At 45.9% G+C, this 16,277-nt stretch overlaps 3 protein-coding genes across 3 annotated transcripts; 2 read left to right on the forward strand and 1 right to left on the reverse strand.

Annotated features, from left to right (window-relative positions):
• The first annotated feature begins 611 nt into the window (after nucleotides 1-611).
• CHX20 (cation/H+ exchanger 20) lies at nucleotides 612-6,089 on the forward strand. Its single transcript, XM_008796836.6, has 4 exons — nucleotides 612-1,046; nucleotides 1,136-2,155; nucleotides 4,513-5,442; nucleotides 5,542-6,089. The coding sequence occupies exons 1-4, from the start codon at nucleotides 867-869 to the stop codon at nucleotides 5,923-5,925; spliced, it is 2,514 nt and encodes an 837-aa protein (XP_008795058.2). The 5' UTR covers nucleotides 612-866; the 3' UTR covers nucleotides 5,926-6,089.
• A 947-nt stretch (nucleotides 6,090-7,036) lies between these two features.
• On the reverse strand, nucleotides 7,037-13,895 carry LOC103710897 (putative ADP-ribosylation factor GTPase-activating protein AGD6). Its single transcript, XM_008796825.6, has 3 exons — nucleotides 12,766-13,895; nucleotides 9,611-9,700; nucleotides 7,037-7,734 (listed from the first exon to the last, which is right to left on the reverse strand). The coding sequence occupies exons 1-3, from the start codon at nucleotides 13,597-13,599 to the stop codon at nucleotides 7,258-7,260; spliced, it is 1,401 nt and encodes a 466-aa protein (XP_008795047.3). The 5' UTR covers nucleotides 13,600-13,895; the 3' UTR covers nucleotides 7,037-7,257.
• A 546-nt stretch (nucleotides 13,896-14,441) lies between these two features.
• On the forward strand, nucleotides 14,442-15,455 carry LOC149752946 (uncharacterized). Its single transcript, XM_089924615.1, has one exon. It carries the CDS (start codon nucleotides 14,442-14,444, stop codon nucleotides 15,453-15,455), a length of 1,014 nt encoding a protein of 337 aa, XP_089780741.1.
• The last annotated feature ends 822 nt before the right edge of the window (nucleotides 15,456-16,277 follow it).

Genomic DNA, 16,277 nt, shown 5'->3' on the forward strand with positions numbered 1-16,277 from the left:
TATACCACCAAGGTGGTAGCCCAGTTGGAACGGGGCGTTTGCTTCTAATCAAGTGGTTCCAGGTTCGAAACGCACGGGCGTCGATTAAATCTGGGGACCGGATGCCCCGCGCCTGGACACGGGGTCTGGAAGTGCTACTGGTCGGCTGGTAGCCTGGGTGGTGCCAGGTGTGACGTACTCACACGGGGTACTCGTGCCAGGGCCCAGTGGGGTAACTGAGCCGGGGCCACAGGTAGGGAGGGTATGAGTAAAATATGGCTGGGGTCTGGTGAGCTGGGCCTATACCAAACGGTCATTCTGCCCGCATCGAGCATGCTCCTGGCGGGGTGGGGGCCCAGTGTGGGGCTGCTACGCGGGGTGGGCTTGCCCTTCCCCCCTCTTCCCCTTTTTTGCTAGCAAAAAAAAAAAAAAAACCAATGAAATATACACCAAAACCAACGGGACAACTCATATCACGAATTACTCAAGGTGTTCGAACAATTGCATTGACCTGGCTGTCCGCGAGTGGTCGATTCTTCCACGTCATCTCGTAGAGCTTCGATCTTTGGCAACAAGTTGCCGTCCTTCCTGGACCTAAAATCACAAGCAAGGGCGAGAAAAGTAGTCGAGGCAGAATACATAAATGACCTTTCCCACGGAGGTCCCCGTCGTCCACGTCTCTCTTTTTTTTTTTTAGCTGATAGCAAGAAACCCGCGCCCCCACTCCCTACTTGCATCTCCACGCTCGTCTTCTTCCACCGCCTTCCTTCACCTCCTCGCATTATATAGAGGCCTCGCATTCAATCCCCGCCCTTACTCCTCCATTTCTAGTAGAGACCAACAACGAAAGAGGGCGGGGAGGAGGAGAGCACCAAAGAATAGCTCTCATGGCGGTTAACATTACCTCCATTAAGACCTCCTCCAATGGGATCTGGCAAGGCGACAACCCCCTCCACTTCGCTTTCCCCCTTCTCATCGTCCAAACTACCCTCGTTCTCATCTTAAGCCGCTCCCTCGCCGTCATCCTCAAACCCCTCCGCCAGCCCAAAGTCATCGCCGAGATTATCGTATTAACTCCATCTCTCTTCGAACTCTATCGTTTAACTTTCCTCATTTAATTTGGTATTATACTTTAATTCGAGCACTTTTATTGTAGGGAGGAATTATATTGGGCCCTTCGGCCCTGGGCCGGAACAAGACGTACCTCCACCGGATCTTTCCGTCATGGAGCACGCCGATCCTCGAGACGGTGGCGAGCATCGGGCTCCTCTTCTTTCTGTTCCTCGTCGGCCTCGAGCTCGACCTCCGGTCCATCCGGCAGAGCGGCCGGCGGGCGTTCTCCATCGCGGCGGCGGGGATCACCCTCCCGTTCGTCTGCGGCGTCGGCGTGGCCTTCGTCCTCCGCAGCAGCCTCCCCGGCGCCGACTCCGCCGGCTATGGTCCCTTCCTCGTCTTCATGGGCGTGTCTCTCTCCATCACTGCCTTCCCCGTGCTCGCTCGCATCCTCGCGGAGCTCAAGCTCTTGACGACCCAGCTCGGCGAGATCGCCATGGCCGCCGCCGCCTTCAACGACGTCGCCGCCTGGGTCCTCCTCGCCCTCGCCGTCGCTCTCTCCGGAGGCGAGGCCGGTGGCCACAAGAGCCCCCTCGTCTCCCTCTGGGTCCTCTTGTGCGGCGTCGCCTTCGTCGTCGTGCAGATGGTGGCGGTGAGGCCGGCGATGGCGTGGGTGGCCAGAAGAGCCGATGGAGAGGGCGGCGAGAGCGAGGTCTGGACCTGTCTGACCCTGGCCGGCGTCCTCGTATCGGGCTTCTTTACGGACTTCATCGGAATCCACTCGATCTTCGGGGCGTTCGTTTTCGGTCTGACGGTGCCGAAGGAGGGAGAGTTCGCCGGAAGGCTTATAGAGAGGATCGAGGACTTCGTTTCCGGGCTTTTGCTGCCGCTCTACTTCGCGTCGAGCGGGTTGAAGACGAACGTGGCAACGATCAAAGGAGGGAAGGCGTGGGGGCTGCTGCTGCTGGTGATCAGCACTGCGTGCGCCGGGAAGATACTGGGGACGTTCTTGGTGGCGGTGGCGTGCGGCATGGCCGCGAGGGAGTCGGTGGCGCTCGGCGTGCTCATGAACACCAAGGGTCTCGTCGAGCTCATCGTTCTCAACATCGGCAAGGAGAGGAAGGTAAATTTCTTTTCTTTTAGTATATATAATTTGTTTAGTAGCTAGAATTTCTTTTGCTCTGCGTGGAATTGCTTGCACTAAGCTCGTCGGGATCAGTGTATTTGACCACGAATATTTCTACGAGTCCAATGGAATACCTAAGGGGACATGAGAAGCAAACCATTTTTGTTTTTGAAATTTTTAAAAGAAAATTTATCGTAATATATATTTAACTCCAGCTACAAATATAAATATTTAGTAAGGTAATAAATATTCTATTTATAGTTGCCAAGAATAAGTTCTTGGGATCCCTAAGTTTGTTGGTTAGAGAGAGAGACCATATTTAGTGAAGAACAACTTCTGCGATCCCATAAAGTGATGAACATTGATTGCAATTATATGTATAATGAGATAATAAACTCTTTCTTGATAATTGATATCTCTAGTTAAAGATGGAAACAACATATGATTAACAAAGAGTAAAAAGGTATATTTTCATATCATAAATAGCCGTTATGATTTTTTCTTGATAACTGATATGTCTAATGAAAGTTAAAGATCGACTATATTTAATAATATAATGAAATAATGAATGATATGGCAGTGAAGTAACACCTTTTATTGGAATAATGAAATAATTCCATTTTACTATCTATTTAGTATATAGGGAGACAGAGATTTTGAGTTAAATTATATTTATACTTCCTTTCAGTTTAGGTGGTTTAGAATTTGAAATATAGACTATTTTCCTTGTATTCTGATTCGTTTTTCCTCGTTGTGCTCATCTGAGCATTTATGGGAGGAGAAAAACCACCCTTGATGGTTATCACGGTCTTCCCATATGACGCCATAAATTGGTGGTGAATCATAAATTTTATTGGCGCTTGTGCCTCTCTTGTTGCTGCCGAGTTTCGAGACTTCGACCTTCAAGCACTTCATTTATAGCAACGCTAGCTGTCTATAGTTACCTAGCAGGAAAGATGAACCCGTCTCTTGTTTGAACGAGTCCTGCAATACCAATTGCAGCATATAAGGCACTAGGCCGCTTGCATCATGTTCATCTAAAATAGTGTGCTTGGAGCAAAGTACCCTCCAACACGTGCCTCTCACGTGTATGCCCTAGCCAAACTTAAATACTTTTTTATATTATTATTATTTTTTTTTGGTGTACATTGGCAATTCACCAATATAGGTGTAGCCTATAAAGTTAGAAAAAAGTATTAAGTGCAACCAGAATAAAATAGAGTATTTGTTCAAATGCAAAAGGTTTAAATTTTTTTATATCTACATTAATGCCTCTTAAGATTTTGGAACTTTCATCATTCAAGAGGTGTATAATGGTAATTCTACGAGCTAGATTATATTTCTTTGCGCTAGTTATAGCAGCACCAAAAAGTTTCCGGGGTCATGCCCTTCATGCCTGGGCGCGTACGTGCTCGCGAGTGCATGCAGCAAAGCACCCACCGGGAGAGAGCGAGCCGTGGTTTGTACTTTTAATACTTTGTAAATTTCCAAAACGATGTGAAACCGGTTGGAACCGGTTACCACAAGCGGGCTCCGCTGCCTTCCCTCCTCTCGTCGGAGAGAAGTCGCGGGATATCGTTAACACTCCTTTAAGAGAAATATTAGCTGTTTTATTTTTTTTATTTTTATTCTTTATTTTCTCATGTTGACTTTTCTTGACTCGGTCTTTTATTCTGTTTGAGATATTTCTAACGTTAGCCTAGTCCGACTTCCACATCCAAATCCAATAGGGAGTGGGTATTGAATTGCTAAAATTGGGACTTATATTCGTCCCCTTCCTGCTACTAGCTTTATTTAATTTAATGTTCTGTTTAGTTTTTAAAATAATTTTTATATAGTCCTTCTCGCCTGTTATCACGCATTTAGAACTCACTGCCTTACCCTCTCCGATTGTGTAGTTCCAAATCCCCACTCACGCTTCAAATCTGGCCTTGCTTACAGTTTGCCTTTCAAGTTTTTCATTTCCCAAAGATCATTGGCTTTGGAAAGGAAATTATGCCTCTCCAACTACGTGATCTTCTTTTTAGACAATTCGACGAGTCATCAATGCATATTTCCTTGTCACTGTGCTGCCTCTTTACCATGAGTCATGCATCACCTACTCTATCTCCAGCCTTCAATGGAAATGTCTCATCCGCTTCCCCTCCTCCGGCCTCCTGAATCATTAAGGACTTATTTGGAGCAAACGCGACCAGGTTAGACATAGCTAGAGAGAGTAACATAATGTTCCATCAGGATAACATGTAACCAAAGTACGTACGTAGCGATCTCTAGCGTCCGTTGAGCGAATGATGAGCAGTTGATGCGAACGACTTTCTAATCCTTGTCTTGTTTTCCCTTTGGAATTCACGCAGGTACTCAACGATGAAACATTTGCCATTTTGGTGTTAATGGCGCTCTTCACCACCTTCATCACCACCCCAAGCGTCATGGCCATCTACAAGCCCGCCCGCACCGGCCACAATTCCTATAACCGCCGTAAACTCCAGGCCTCCTCATCCCCTCAATCCGCCGACCCCGGGGAGCTCCGCATCCTCGCCTGCGTCCACGGCCACCGCGATGCCCCCTCCATCATCAACCTCATTGAGACCATCCGTGGGGGCACCAGGAAGTCTCCCCTCAAGCTCTACATCCTCCACCTCGTGGAGCTCACCGAGCGTTCCTCCTCCATCATCATGGTTCGCCAAGCTCGCCGCAACGGCCTCCCCTTCCGCAACCCCCTTCGCCGCGAGTCTCACGACCAGGTCTGTGTCGCCTTTGAAGCCTACGGGCAGCTCGGCCGCGTCCGGGTCCGCCCCATGACCGCCATTTCCGCCATGCCGACGATCCACGAAGACGTCTGCAACGTGGCCGACGACAAGCGCGTCTCCCTCCTCGTCGTCCCCTTCCACAAACACCGGGCTGCCGGCGGTGACGACAGCGGCCACATGGAGAACGTGGGGCCCGGCTGGCGGGCGGTGAACCAGAGGGTCATGAAGGAGGCTCCGTGCTCGGTGGCCGTCCTCGTGGACCGAGGCTTCGGCGGGGGCGGGCAGGTGGGCCCGGCCGAGGTGGCGCATGGCGTGTGCGTGCTGTTCTTCGGAGGTCCCGACGACCGGGAGGCGCTCGAGCTGGCCAGCAGGATGGCGGAGCACCCCGGCGTGAGGGTCACCGCGGTGAGGTTCGTCGACGTTAAGAAGGACAAGGAGGATCGGCCCAACATCATGCTGCGCCCTTCTCCGATGAAGAGCGCCGACCACAGCTATACTTTCTCCACCGCCGTCATGGACCGCGAGCTGGAAAAGGTCACCTGTTCAATTTCAAGTTACCCTTTTAATCATGCACGACTACGTGTCAGGTAACAAATTGGTGGGGAATCTGATGTTTGCTGTTCTGGGTGGCAGGAGCTGGACGAGACGGCGGTGGCGGAGTTCCGGAGGAGGACGGAGGGGACGGCGACATACGAGGAGAGGCCAGCGGGGAATGTTCTGGAGGCGGTGCTGGGGATCGGGAGGAGTGAGGCGTACGAGCTGATAGTGGTGGGGAAGGGGCGGTTCCCGTCGTCGATGGTGGCGGAGCTGGCCGGGCGGCAGGCGGAGCACCCGGAGCTGGGGCCCGTCGGGGACGCGCTGGCGTCGTCCAGCCACGGGGTCGTGTCGTCCGTGCTGGTGATCCAGCAGCACGACGTGGTCCACTCGGAGGAGACCCCCGTCTCTATGGTCCTTGACGGCGGCCGGGATGCCACCGTCGTTGATGTGGACGGCGGCAGCGCCCGGAAAACCTCGTAAAGCTAGAGTTGGATGATCCGTATGGGTCCAAGAGGTACCGTTATTATACAGTACCGGCCATCAAACATATATTGTTACTTCCTTGTTGCCTGTAATTTTACCACCCAATGATTTGATGGTCCATTTGAACATGCGCTCGTTAAGAGCAATATCCCGGTTCAAAATGATGTGCGAACACTCAATTGGAGGTGATGCAAATTTTCTGCTTATTCTTAACATTAACAACTTAAAATCTGTTATTTATATTTAAATATTAATTTTATACATCTAATACTAAAATGGAGGCTTCTTTTGGGGAGAGCTCTCTATCCACCATGTAGACACCTCTAATAATGTTATTAATAGAGCTATAATAAATAGAGCTCTTAGATTAATTTTTTTATCAAAATATAACAATATAATATAATTAAATCATGTTAAACAAAGAACTTTTATTAGTGTTACTAAATTATACATAAATTATTGATATTATTAATAATTATATTTGCTTAATGTATGCTAATGTTAAGGCAAAATACTTTTCATTAATGCCAATATCTCGTGTGGGTCGTTAGATTATACTAAAATTTATTAAGTTATATCAGCATGGTAAGATAACATATAATTATAAAATAATAAGATCATGATGGTGAATAAGAACATCCTGGAGTTCACGCCATGCAGCAGCCACCCGATAACGAACCCAGCTCCGGCAGCAATGAACATGCCTGGCACAGGAGGATCCAAAATAGCCCATCGAAAAGCAGGAGAAGAATGCATCAAGCCATATCTCTTTTTTTTTTTTTTTTTTTTTTTTTGGTCAAAAATAGGAGGGGAGGGGGAGGGACCAGCCCACCCGCGTAGCAGCCCCATTACTGGGCCCCCCTTCCACCAGGAAATGTTCGATACAGGTCGCAGGTTTCGCGTGCCTTCCCCGACCCGTGGGCTCACCTCACTGGGTTCACCGCCTCACGTGTAGGTACGTCACCCCAGCGCCACCTTGGTACAAGTGGAAGGAAAGCATAACCGCCAACAGGCCATATCTCTTTTACAAGCTCCACAACGGACCTCGAATGTTTCTCATCTCACTCGTGTTTCTCCTATTGTATATATTCCAGGCAATCAAGTGGCATAATAGAACATAGCATCATACATATAGTTTAAAGTTTAAACTGTCCCAGTTGCAAAAAAAATAAAGTACAAAGTACAAATATTCAGATCACCGTCTACAAAAGAAATGAAATTATTGGCAATTAACCCAAAGCTATCAACAATATAAACCAGCAAAAAAACAACTTTCCTGATATTTAATATTTTAAAACAGAAAAATGAGTCGCGGCAGGCAATCCAAACTTAGAGAAAGCCGCCCTCCGTCCACAAAGAACCAGATTTGCCATTCTGGTTGCCACCCTTGCTCGACGCGCTGTAACTGTAATTATCATAACCATCATCTTTCACATCATCCCACCCAGCCCAGCTTGCACTATCTTGGGTGGTCCCTTTCCCTCGCTGTTCTTTCTTTTCTTCCTCATCCCAACCATCCCAAGAGCTGACAGAGTTGTGATGTTTGAGGGAATTCCCTTCCGAGGAATTCCAGCCATTGTTTTCCTGTCCAAAATCTTGATAATACCCATTCCTCTCCCCCTCCTGCCTTTGCCAACCGTCACCCTTCCAGTTCATCCCGTCCTTGGTGTACTCCTCGACCTTTTGTGATGCCATCGCCATAACACCTTTCATGATTCCCCATGTCTTCTGCCCAACTTCGGTGGTTTTCGTAGCAACTACACTCATAGTTTCATTCACTTTCTGATCATAACCTCCCTCCTTCACCTGTAATTTCAAGGATCCAATATAAGATATCAAACAGTGATCATGAAAGGATTTGATAGGTGATTAATGCAAAAGATAATCCCATTAAAATGTTATTTTGAATGTATGGGAGTATTATAAACAATTATCTTTTCAGATCTTTCAAGTATACACGTAACAGTCAGGTACTGAAGAACAACAAATTTACAGCGTTTCCACTAGGTGGGGTAATTACCCGACCTTGACAGGAAAAGGCCTTATGCAATTTACATCTTGAACATGTCAAACACTAACTCTTGGTTAGCAAAGAAATCATATTCAAAGCCAAAAGTGTTGTCAATCAAATAATAGTACAAAAAATTCTGAAGCTTGAATAAGAGGAGGATGACTGTTATATATGAGTTTAATAATGGGAACATCAACGACTCCCACAAGGAAATGACAACAGTAGCTTACAGCCACAAACACCAACATCACCACAGAAATGCTGCCAAACTTCCCTTTCAAATTCGTCATATATCTATTCTTAGAGATTCCTAGCAACTTCTGACATTTTTAGAACTTCACAAACAAAACACCTTTTTCAAGGGATTCCAAGATTGAGGAAAAAGACTACCAACAATCTTGCAATAATTAACAAGAGTCGGGATGAAGAATCAGTAGCACTTACTAATCCACTTGGTGCACAAAAACATCATGAACTGCATATAATTTCTATTCAGTATATCATTGATATGAAATTGGGAGTATTGATGATGCCCTGGGGTAATATCGGTTCATTACAGGCACACTACAAATAGGTAACTGTAACAGGCACATTTGAGTTTAGACAAGGAAGATTTAAGGATACAGATAATCAATTAAATCGAGCTACGTGCAAGTAACTGTGTCGGAGAGTCAATTGCATTTGCATTTACTTTCGTGTAAGAAAAAAAGCAGAAGACAAGATTACAACATACAAGACACTAAATGCAAGCCCTTTCGCATAAATTAAGATTGTCAGTATACTTTGCTATTCTTTCCCGCCCAAGCGCCGCCTCCAAATTGGAACATCTTCAAATCATAACAGATCACTTCACCTAAACCTGCCTGAATCTCCCCATCCTCTTCCTTTTATAACAGTATAATTTAAATTCAATAGCCCCAATAGATCGGGACATCTCTATCTTGTGTTGCCTAAATGATATACTTATATAAAAGCTATCATAAACAAGTATACCATTTTCCCAAGAATAACCTTCTTGTGTCACCATGTAAAAGACAAGGCATCTAGTAACCGGAAAAAAGTTTTCTTAAGAAGCCGGCCTATATTGTAATCAAAACATGTAATACAAACATAACTATGGCATCCCAAAACCATGACAATTTAGGAATGTTGAAACCATCTGGGTTGCCTTTATGAATTCGTATTTGCTTATTATTCTCATATATACGGCTTTCCCAGAACATTTATTTACCTCTGCTGGCTATTACCACTTGAAATTAGTATAAAGTGGTAAGATAGTTTGGCCAGGAGACCAAGTCTAATGCACAAAATTATGTATACCAACTATTTCGAATTGATGTGAATGTCACAAAAAACATAATAATGACAATATGATACTGAAAATTAATGACTAGGAAAGTGAGAAGCCAAAGGATAGGCTATAAAAGGCATACAAATAAGCCATATCTATTGATTTGTAAAGTATGCCTCAGATATTAAAAGACAAACTATAAACTAGACAAAAAATGAGCAGTATAAATTCAGAACCTGATCAAAGGTTTCTTCACTATCACTGGCTGGAAACAATCATGTAAGTAAAACACTGAGGTGAATTAGCTATCCTTGAACTGAATATGAGAACATTTATGACAGTTAAAGATGCTAAAATACCGATAAGAAAATGAAAGGTACCTTGCATGTCAGCTCCTTTGTGCCTGTTTGGACAACATTGGCAGCAGATTGTGCAGCAGAAGCTGCAAATAGGGACAGACGACCAAGACCCTAACGAAATAAATGATAATAAGTTAACTTTCCAGCAATTAAAATAGTGCATATGATGTGCAGCGATAACCACATCACAATATGGAAAGAAAAAAAAGGAAAAGCTTCATGACAGTCGAAAATGGAAATTTCCAAGAAAGCAAAGCATCCTTTCACTTATAAGATAAATATAATCTATTAGAAATTGAAGAACAATGATTTAGCAGAAAAAGAAACGTGGTAGTACGATCGAATTTACTACCACAAAATATTTTAGAATGACCTACAACATGAACAAAAGGTAAATACAAACAGAACTATTTAGATCTGTAATCTAATTTTGAGACCCCGTATTGAGCCATGAAAGTTCTAGAAGTAGTAAATGGATTAATAATATGCATCAACCCAAGGACCAAAACACAGGGCTAAGTATAGATGAAAGCAATAATTATAATAGCCCTTTTTTAGTAAACAGAAGACACTAGTAGCTACATATGTACACGCATATGTACATGAATGCCTACATAAGAGTGCATAAATCTAACCATATAACTTACACGCACATAAAATCTATATATAGACCAACCACTCATGAGCTTATGTAAGAATGTATATGCATGTGCATACACATAGCTGAATACATATACACAGAGAATTGAACTGAACTCCTATCGAAATAATTTAAAGCCAATCCTAAAAGTCAACACATTACGTGATTCCAATAGTAGAATATGAACTCAAATCCTCAATGTTTTAAAAGATAGCAGCAATATGCGGGCAATCAAGGGACTGCATAGCGCAAATGCATTACACCGGTTGCATATTCGGGTGAATAGACACTTCGTATTTTGAATATTTAAAAATAAATAAAATATATTAAATGCAATACGAATATCAATATGTTTTATGGACAATAATATCTAGTAATTTGTATTTACTACTTAGTACTTAAATCTTACTAATAATAATGATAACATAACAAACATATTGGCATTGTTAATATAAAAATATCCAACCCGATTAAAACCTACATCCAACCAAACCATTAGCTTGAACATGCCTGTTTGCATAGGCCTGCACAAGAGTGGACCAGTAGTTGTCACACAATGCTAAAAGGTTCACATATAAAGTCATACAATAATAAGTGGGCTGCATAGGTAGCTGCACAATGCTAATCATCTTGCATATAGAAGAGCTCAATCAATCATTTTTCAGCCCACATACGGACTGAAGACATGTTACATATAGGGCATGTAGTAGTTAGGGGACCGCATTCGCATATGCAACCTCATGCACCACATTTTAAAATCCTCATCATAAAATCCACTCCACCCCTACCTTTATTTTCCATTTGACTCCCAAAAGCATTCTACCACTTCCTCCTTTTATGTGTTCACTTTCTTCTTCCATCCGTGTCCATCATTCTTTCATTCTCTCCACTCTCTCTCCCCCTCCTTTCCTTGCTCATTCCTTCTTCCTAAGTAACTTCTCCTTTCTATCCCAACAGAAGCACCGCACTAACAGCCTACAAGCTCACCATACATCACTAGAACAACAATATCAAGTAGTTTTCTAATAAATCATGAAAGAAAGTCATCTGAAAATAGGAACATTTTTGGGTATTAGCAAGAAATGAAAGAAACCTTTTCTTCATCATATATTCATATAGGCTATGGTCAACATATGTCCATGGTCTTTTTCAATAGAGACTTGACGAGAACTTTCTAAATGGAATGCTCTCTCTGTCTCATATTCTCGCTCCCCCCACCACCACCAGCCGGGCCCCCGCCTGCTTCTGATCAATCATTCCCTCAAGCAATCTCCAGTCCACCACCAAAACCAAAAGCCATTATGCCACCTTGCATCTTCAAGACAACCATAACTGTCATCACTAGCACTGCTAAAATCACTACTCCTCTAGTTTACCAGCACCACCACCTCTCATCACCCTTCCACTATGATCCTCTGTTACTATTTTCCTATGTTGTCATCAAATTTATTGATAGCCCAAACCACCTATTTGTGGCAATACACCAACAACAAAATCTTGCTGTCACTCCTGCTATGTTATACATCCCCAACACCTTCTTAACCACACATCAAATAACATTGCCACCAGCCATTAAAACGAACCCTCACATTACAATCCACTTCTTTTTCCTAATCAAATACGGGTGTTATGTTATTCTAAACTACAGAACCAAAAAATGCAGCTCCAAAGAAACTGTAGTCAATATGCTCGTGTCATTTGTTGGATGTGTTAAGGTATTGAATTCACACAATTCTCAGCAGGTGGTTACGTGACTGAGCACATTTCTTAAAAGGTTAATGCAGTGGCTCCAGTTCATCTTTAAAGAAAAATCCAAACCTATTAATCCCATTACAGAAGGTACATAGAGGAGCATAGCTCTTTGATTCCCATTGTCTCATAAGAAAGAAGAGCTAACATCTAAAAACTTCAAGGAACATGTACCACTCTCAAAATGGTCAGCATGTACTAGGTGATCAGAATGGCCTCTTGTAGGTTAAATTGCATTAGTTACATGGGATAATGAAGAGGCATGGTTCTCATTTACATCCCACAGAAGGTTAGTTTTCATTTCAATAATGTTCTTATAATAATGAGGTTTGAAAATTTTTCTCCCCTTAAACCTCTGGGGGAGGGCCATCAGAATCGTTAGGAGTAGTGACAAATCATAACATCCCTAGCTAAGGAAAAGTGTAAAAGTTCCCCTCCATACAGGAAACCCCTTCCCTTCGCAATAGATACGTGTCTTTTCAAAGCTTTTGGGTCTGACCTCTTTCCAACAATCTTTTCTGAAACATCTACACCAATTATTGAAAACATAAAAACGAGTAGTGAACATTTTCCAAAAGCACGAAGCATAAGCAGCGACTTTTCACGCATCCTTAAGAAATTATATATCAGTTATTTAAGTTTCCACGGTGAATAAGCATAACATTCTTCCAACCAAATGTACTTATTTCCAGCAACATAAAGTTAGCTATCAAGGAGCATGCAGACTAAACAAATAAATATCATAAAAAAAAATAATTTAACACAAGACAAGCGTGTGTATCTTCACCTGTGAAACCACAGAAACAGTATGTCGAAGCGCGTCTCCCTGTGGATTGTTCCGCTGAGCAGATGGAGGCGGGGTCGATCCAAACCCCACATACTTCCCCCCCTGCGACGGCGGTATCCCCTCCGGCTTGGACACATTCTCGGCCATCTTCCTGGCAAAGAAGCCTTCCTTGCTAGCGGCCGACGCCTCCAGCTGCGCCCTCGTGTAGATATCCTCCGTCGACCTAGATCTCGACGGCTGCGCTCCTCTCCCGCCTCCACCGCCGATCCCCGCAGCCCTAAAATCACCCGTCGACTGGTTCCGCCTGATGTCCGACGACGATTTGAAATCCTCGCTGTCCCAGCTATCCCATCCCCCATTGTTCGCTGCCGAGAAACCAGAGCCACCACCGATCGGCGGCTTCCTCGCCCCGGAGGCGCCGCCGCTGCCGGCGGCCGTGAGGATTTCTTTGACCGCGGGCGGGTCCCTCCAGGGGCGGCCCTCGGCGAGGGCCTGGATGCGGTCGCGGTAGATGGCGGCGGCCTTGGTGTTGTACTTGGCGGAGATGTCGGTCTCCTTGGGGACGCCATACTGAGCAAGGAAGGCGTTGAGGCGGTCGTTGCCGCCTGCCTCCATCTTCTTGAGCTGGATCTCGGACCAGGAGTCCATCGTGACGGAGCGGACAAAACTGATGTGGACCCCGAGGCCACGGTGCTTGCCGGAGCATTCGAGGCACATAAAGACGCCGTAGGAGACGGAGGCCCACTGTGGGTTCTTCTGAGCGCAGTCCACGCACGTCTTGTTCCCTGGCTGCGCCTGGAGATCCCGGAGCCGCCGTGAAGCCGTCGCCGCCATCCCGATCCCGATCCGCCGGATCTGGATCTCCGATTCCAAGAAGATAGAAAGGGACCAAAGGATTGGAACCAGGGAAGGAGAAAGAAATCACGAACACCACTAGATCAAGGGATTGGAGATCACTTCGACCGATTTCGGGGCAAGATTGGGAAAGAAAGGGAAGAGAGAAAGAGATGAGGCTGAGGGGGTGAAGTCGGCGAGGCGGCCGCCGCTCCCGGTTTTTACCCTCGTTCTCGTCCCGGGTAGCCAAAAGACGGGGAGTCGGTAGGGTAGTAATTTGGGTTGGGGGGGGGGGGTCGCCGACACGGAATAAGAAGCGCGTTAGATATGGCCTATGGGGAAAAACGTTCGGCTAGGATCGCGGAGTGAATACGTGGATTCGTACTCGTTTCCAAGAATGGCCCTGGGACTTTTTTTCGGAATGAGGCGGACTTGGATTTTTTTTTTTTTTGATAATTAGACCGGACCCTTTGGGTGGAGAAATGACGCGGCCGACGAACGGGTGTCCAAGTGGGCGGTGAGATGGCCAATGGTTGGTCGCGACAGCTGGGCTTTGTCGAGTGTCGAAGTGCCAGAGAGACTCCTTTGAGATGTTGGCCGACGACGGTGGATATTGAGGCAGTAGTGGAGCTCCGAATGTGCGACCTCCTAGCACCAGAAAGAGCAGAGTGGGACGAGGGCAGACTACATCAGTTGTTCGGGGCACATCTAGCTGAGAGGATCCTTTCTCTTCCAGTACCAAGATGCGAGGGGCCAGATGTCAGGGTTTGGGGCACCTCATGCAGGGCCAGTGTCAGGCTGAGTGATCTGTCCCGGGTGATTCAGCGGGAGCGTAAGCGTGGATGGGACTGTGCCTGGATTTGGAGGTCCGGGCTCCACCCGAGGGCAGCACTCTTTTTATGGAAGGTGATGTGGACCGCCTCCCGACGAGAGCAGTGCTGAGCGGACGTGGTTTGGGGATCCCTGCGGAGTGTGGGGCTTGCGGTGCAGACGAGTCAGTGAACCATGTACTATTCTGGTGCACTTGGGCAAGGTTGACATGGAAGTGGACGGGTATCCCGGAGGAGGCGTGGCGGGAGAGGAGACTTTTCCTACAGATGATACGACAGTGGCTGGCCAGTCCCCGGACATGTCAGGAGGCCATCCGAGCGACTTGCACCGCCCATCAGATCTGGCTGGCAAGGAACGCTCGCACTTTCGGGGAGCGCAGAATGTCGCCGAGGTTTGTTACGGAGTCTGCTCGAGCACTGGCGATGGAGTCCAGACCCACCAGCCCTTCAGATACGACCTTGATAGCTCGAAACACCTGGGGTTCCTTCTCTGCTCAGGCAACTCCTCGGACGGTGTTCTTCACCTGGAAGCCCCCACCCCCGAGTTTCCTTAAGGTTAACTTTGACAGATCAGTGCTGGATGGAGGTACACGAGGCGGGGCAGGCTTCGTCATACGTGACCCTCACTCCAGGATAGTGGTAGCGGACGGTTGCCGGCTGTTCGACATATCAGTTCCAGAGGCAGAGTTGCGAGCTGCCTGGGCCGGCCTTCGCCATGCGCAGCAGGTACTGCGGGCTAGCTCGATCATCTTGGAGGACGATTCGACCACAGTCATTGGGTGGATTCGGCATGAGAGCACTGGCTACCCTCTGATTCGGGACATTAGGATGATGGTGAGGGATGGTGCGGCCTTTGAGGCCAAGCATGTATTTAGGAAGGCCAACGGGGCGGCTGATTGGGTGGCTGCATACGCGACACACCACTCGGGATACGCCCTGTGGGCAGGAGAGCGGGAGCTGCCATTGGCACTACGTGAGATTTTGTATTTTGATGTTTTTGGGTGCATTCGGACACGCGTTGTCTGAAGAACCCGTTTTAAGCAAAAAAAAAAAAAAAAAAAAAAAGTGCTAGAGAGACCAACACCATAAGACCCGGTTGGACGGCCTACCCTTGACTTACGCTGAGATTCAAATATAGTCTATTTTAAAGTCCATTTCAGTTGTCCCTGAAATTTCTCTCTCCTAATTTTTTTCCTTGAAGGCCTTTTCTCCCAAATGGTATTCTTTGCGTTTGCGTTCCGATCCACTCGTGCCAAAGTCCAAAAAGTACAGGAACGAAGCATCCAGTCTGGTGCCTTATTACACCACTGTCAGCTTCCTAATTGTCACTTGGCATGGATCTCGAATACACGTGGGATTTCCCGGCACATCCACCTAGCCTATTTTTGAGAGCGTGCATTTGAGTGGCTGTGGCAGCTTCTCGGTTGCAAAACTTCACCGTTGGTAGGTTTGTTCCCTGGATTTGGTTCAACTCAAACCCGCCCGCTCAACCCATTCATTGAAAATCTTAAGCTGACTCTAGATTGTGTTGGGTTATGTTGACCTTTAACCCAACCTGATCCATACTCTAACCCGAGTTCGACCCAACCCCACCCAGGCAGACCCGATATAAACATTAATAAGTAATTCATATATATTAAATTCATATTTATGCTAGTATAAATTAATCGTGTTTTTAGGTAACTATATCTTTAATCTTATTAAATTAGATTTAGATGTATTATTTAAATTGCTCAATGATTGACTTTCTAATCCAACCACCATTAATCTAGTAGAACTATCCCAAATAGTTTTCCTAACTTAAATTTCATATTCAGCCCGATCTAAACTGATTAATATAGACCCGAC

This window comes from Phoenix dactylifera, chromosome 8, assembly GCF_051530095.1.
Source record: "Phoenix dactylifera cultivar Ajwa chromosome 8, Ajwa_hap1_PhDact_Kaust_v1.1, whole genome shotgun sequence".
NCBI classification, from domain to species: domain Eukaryota; kingdom Viridiplantae; phylum Streptophyta; class Magnoliopsida; order Arecales; family Arecaceae; genus Phoenix; species Phoenix dactylifera.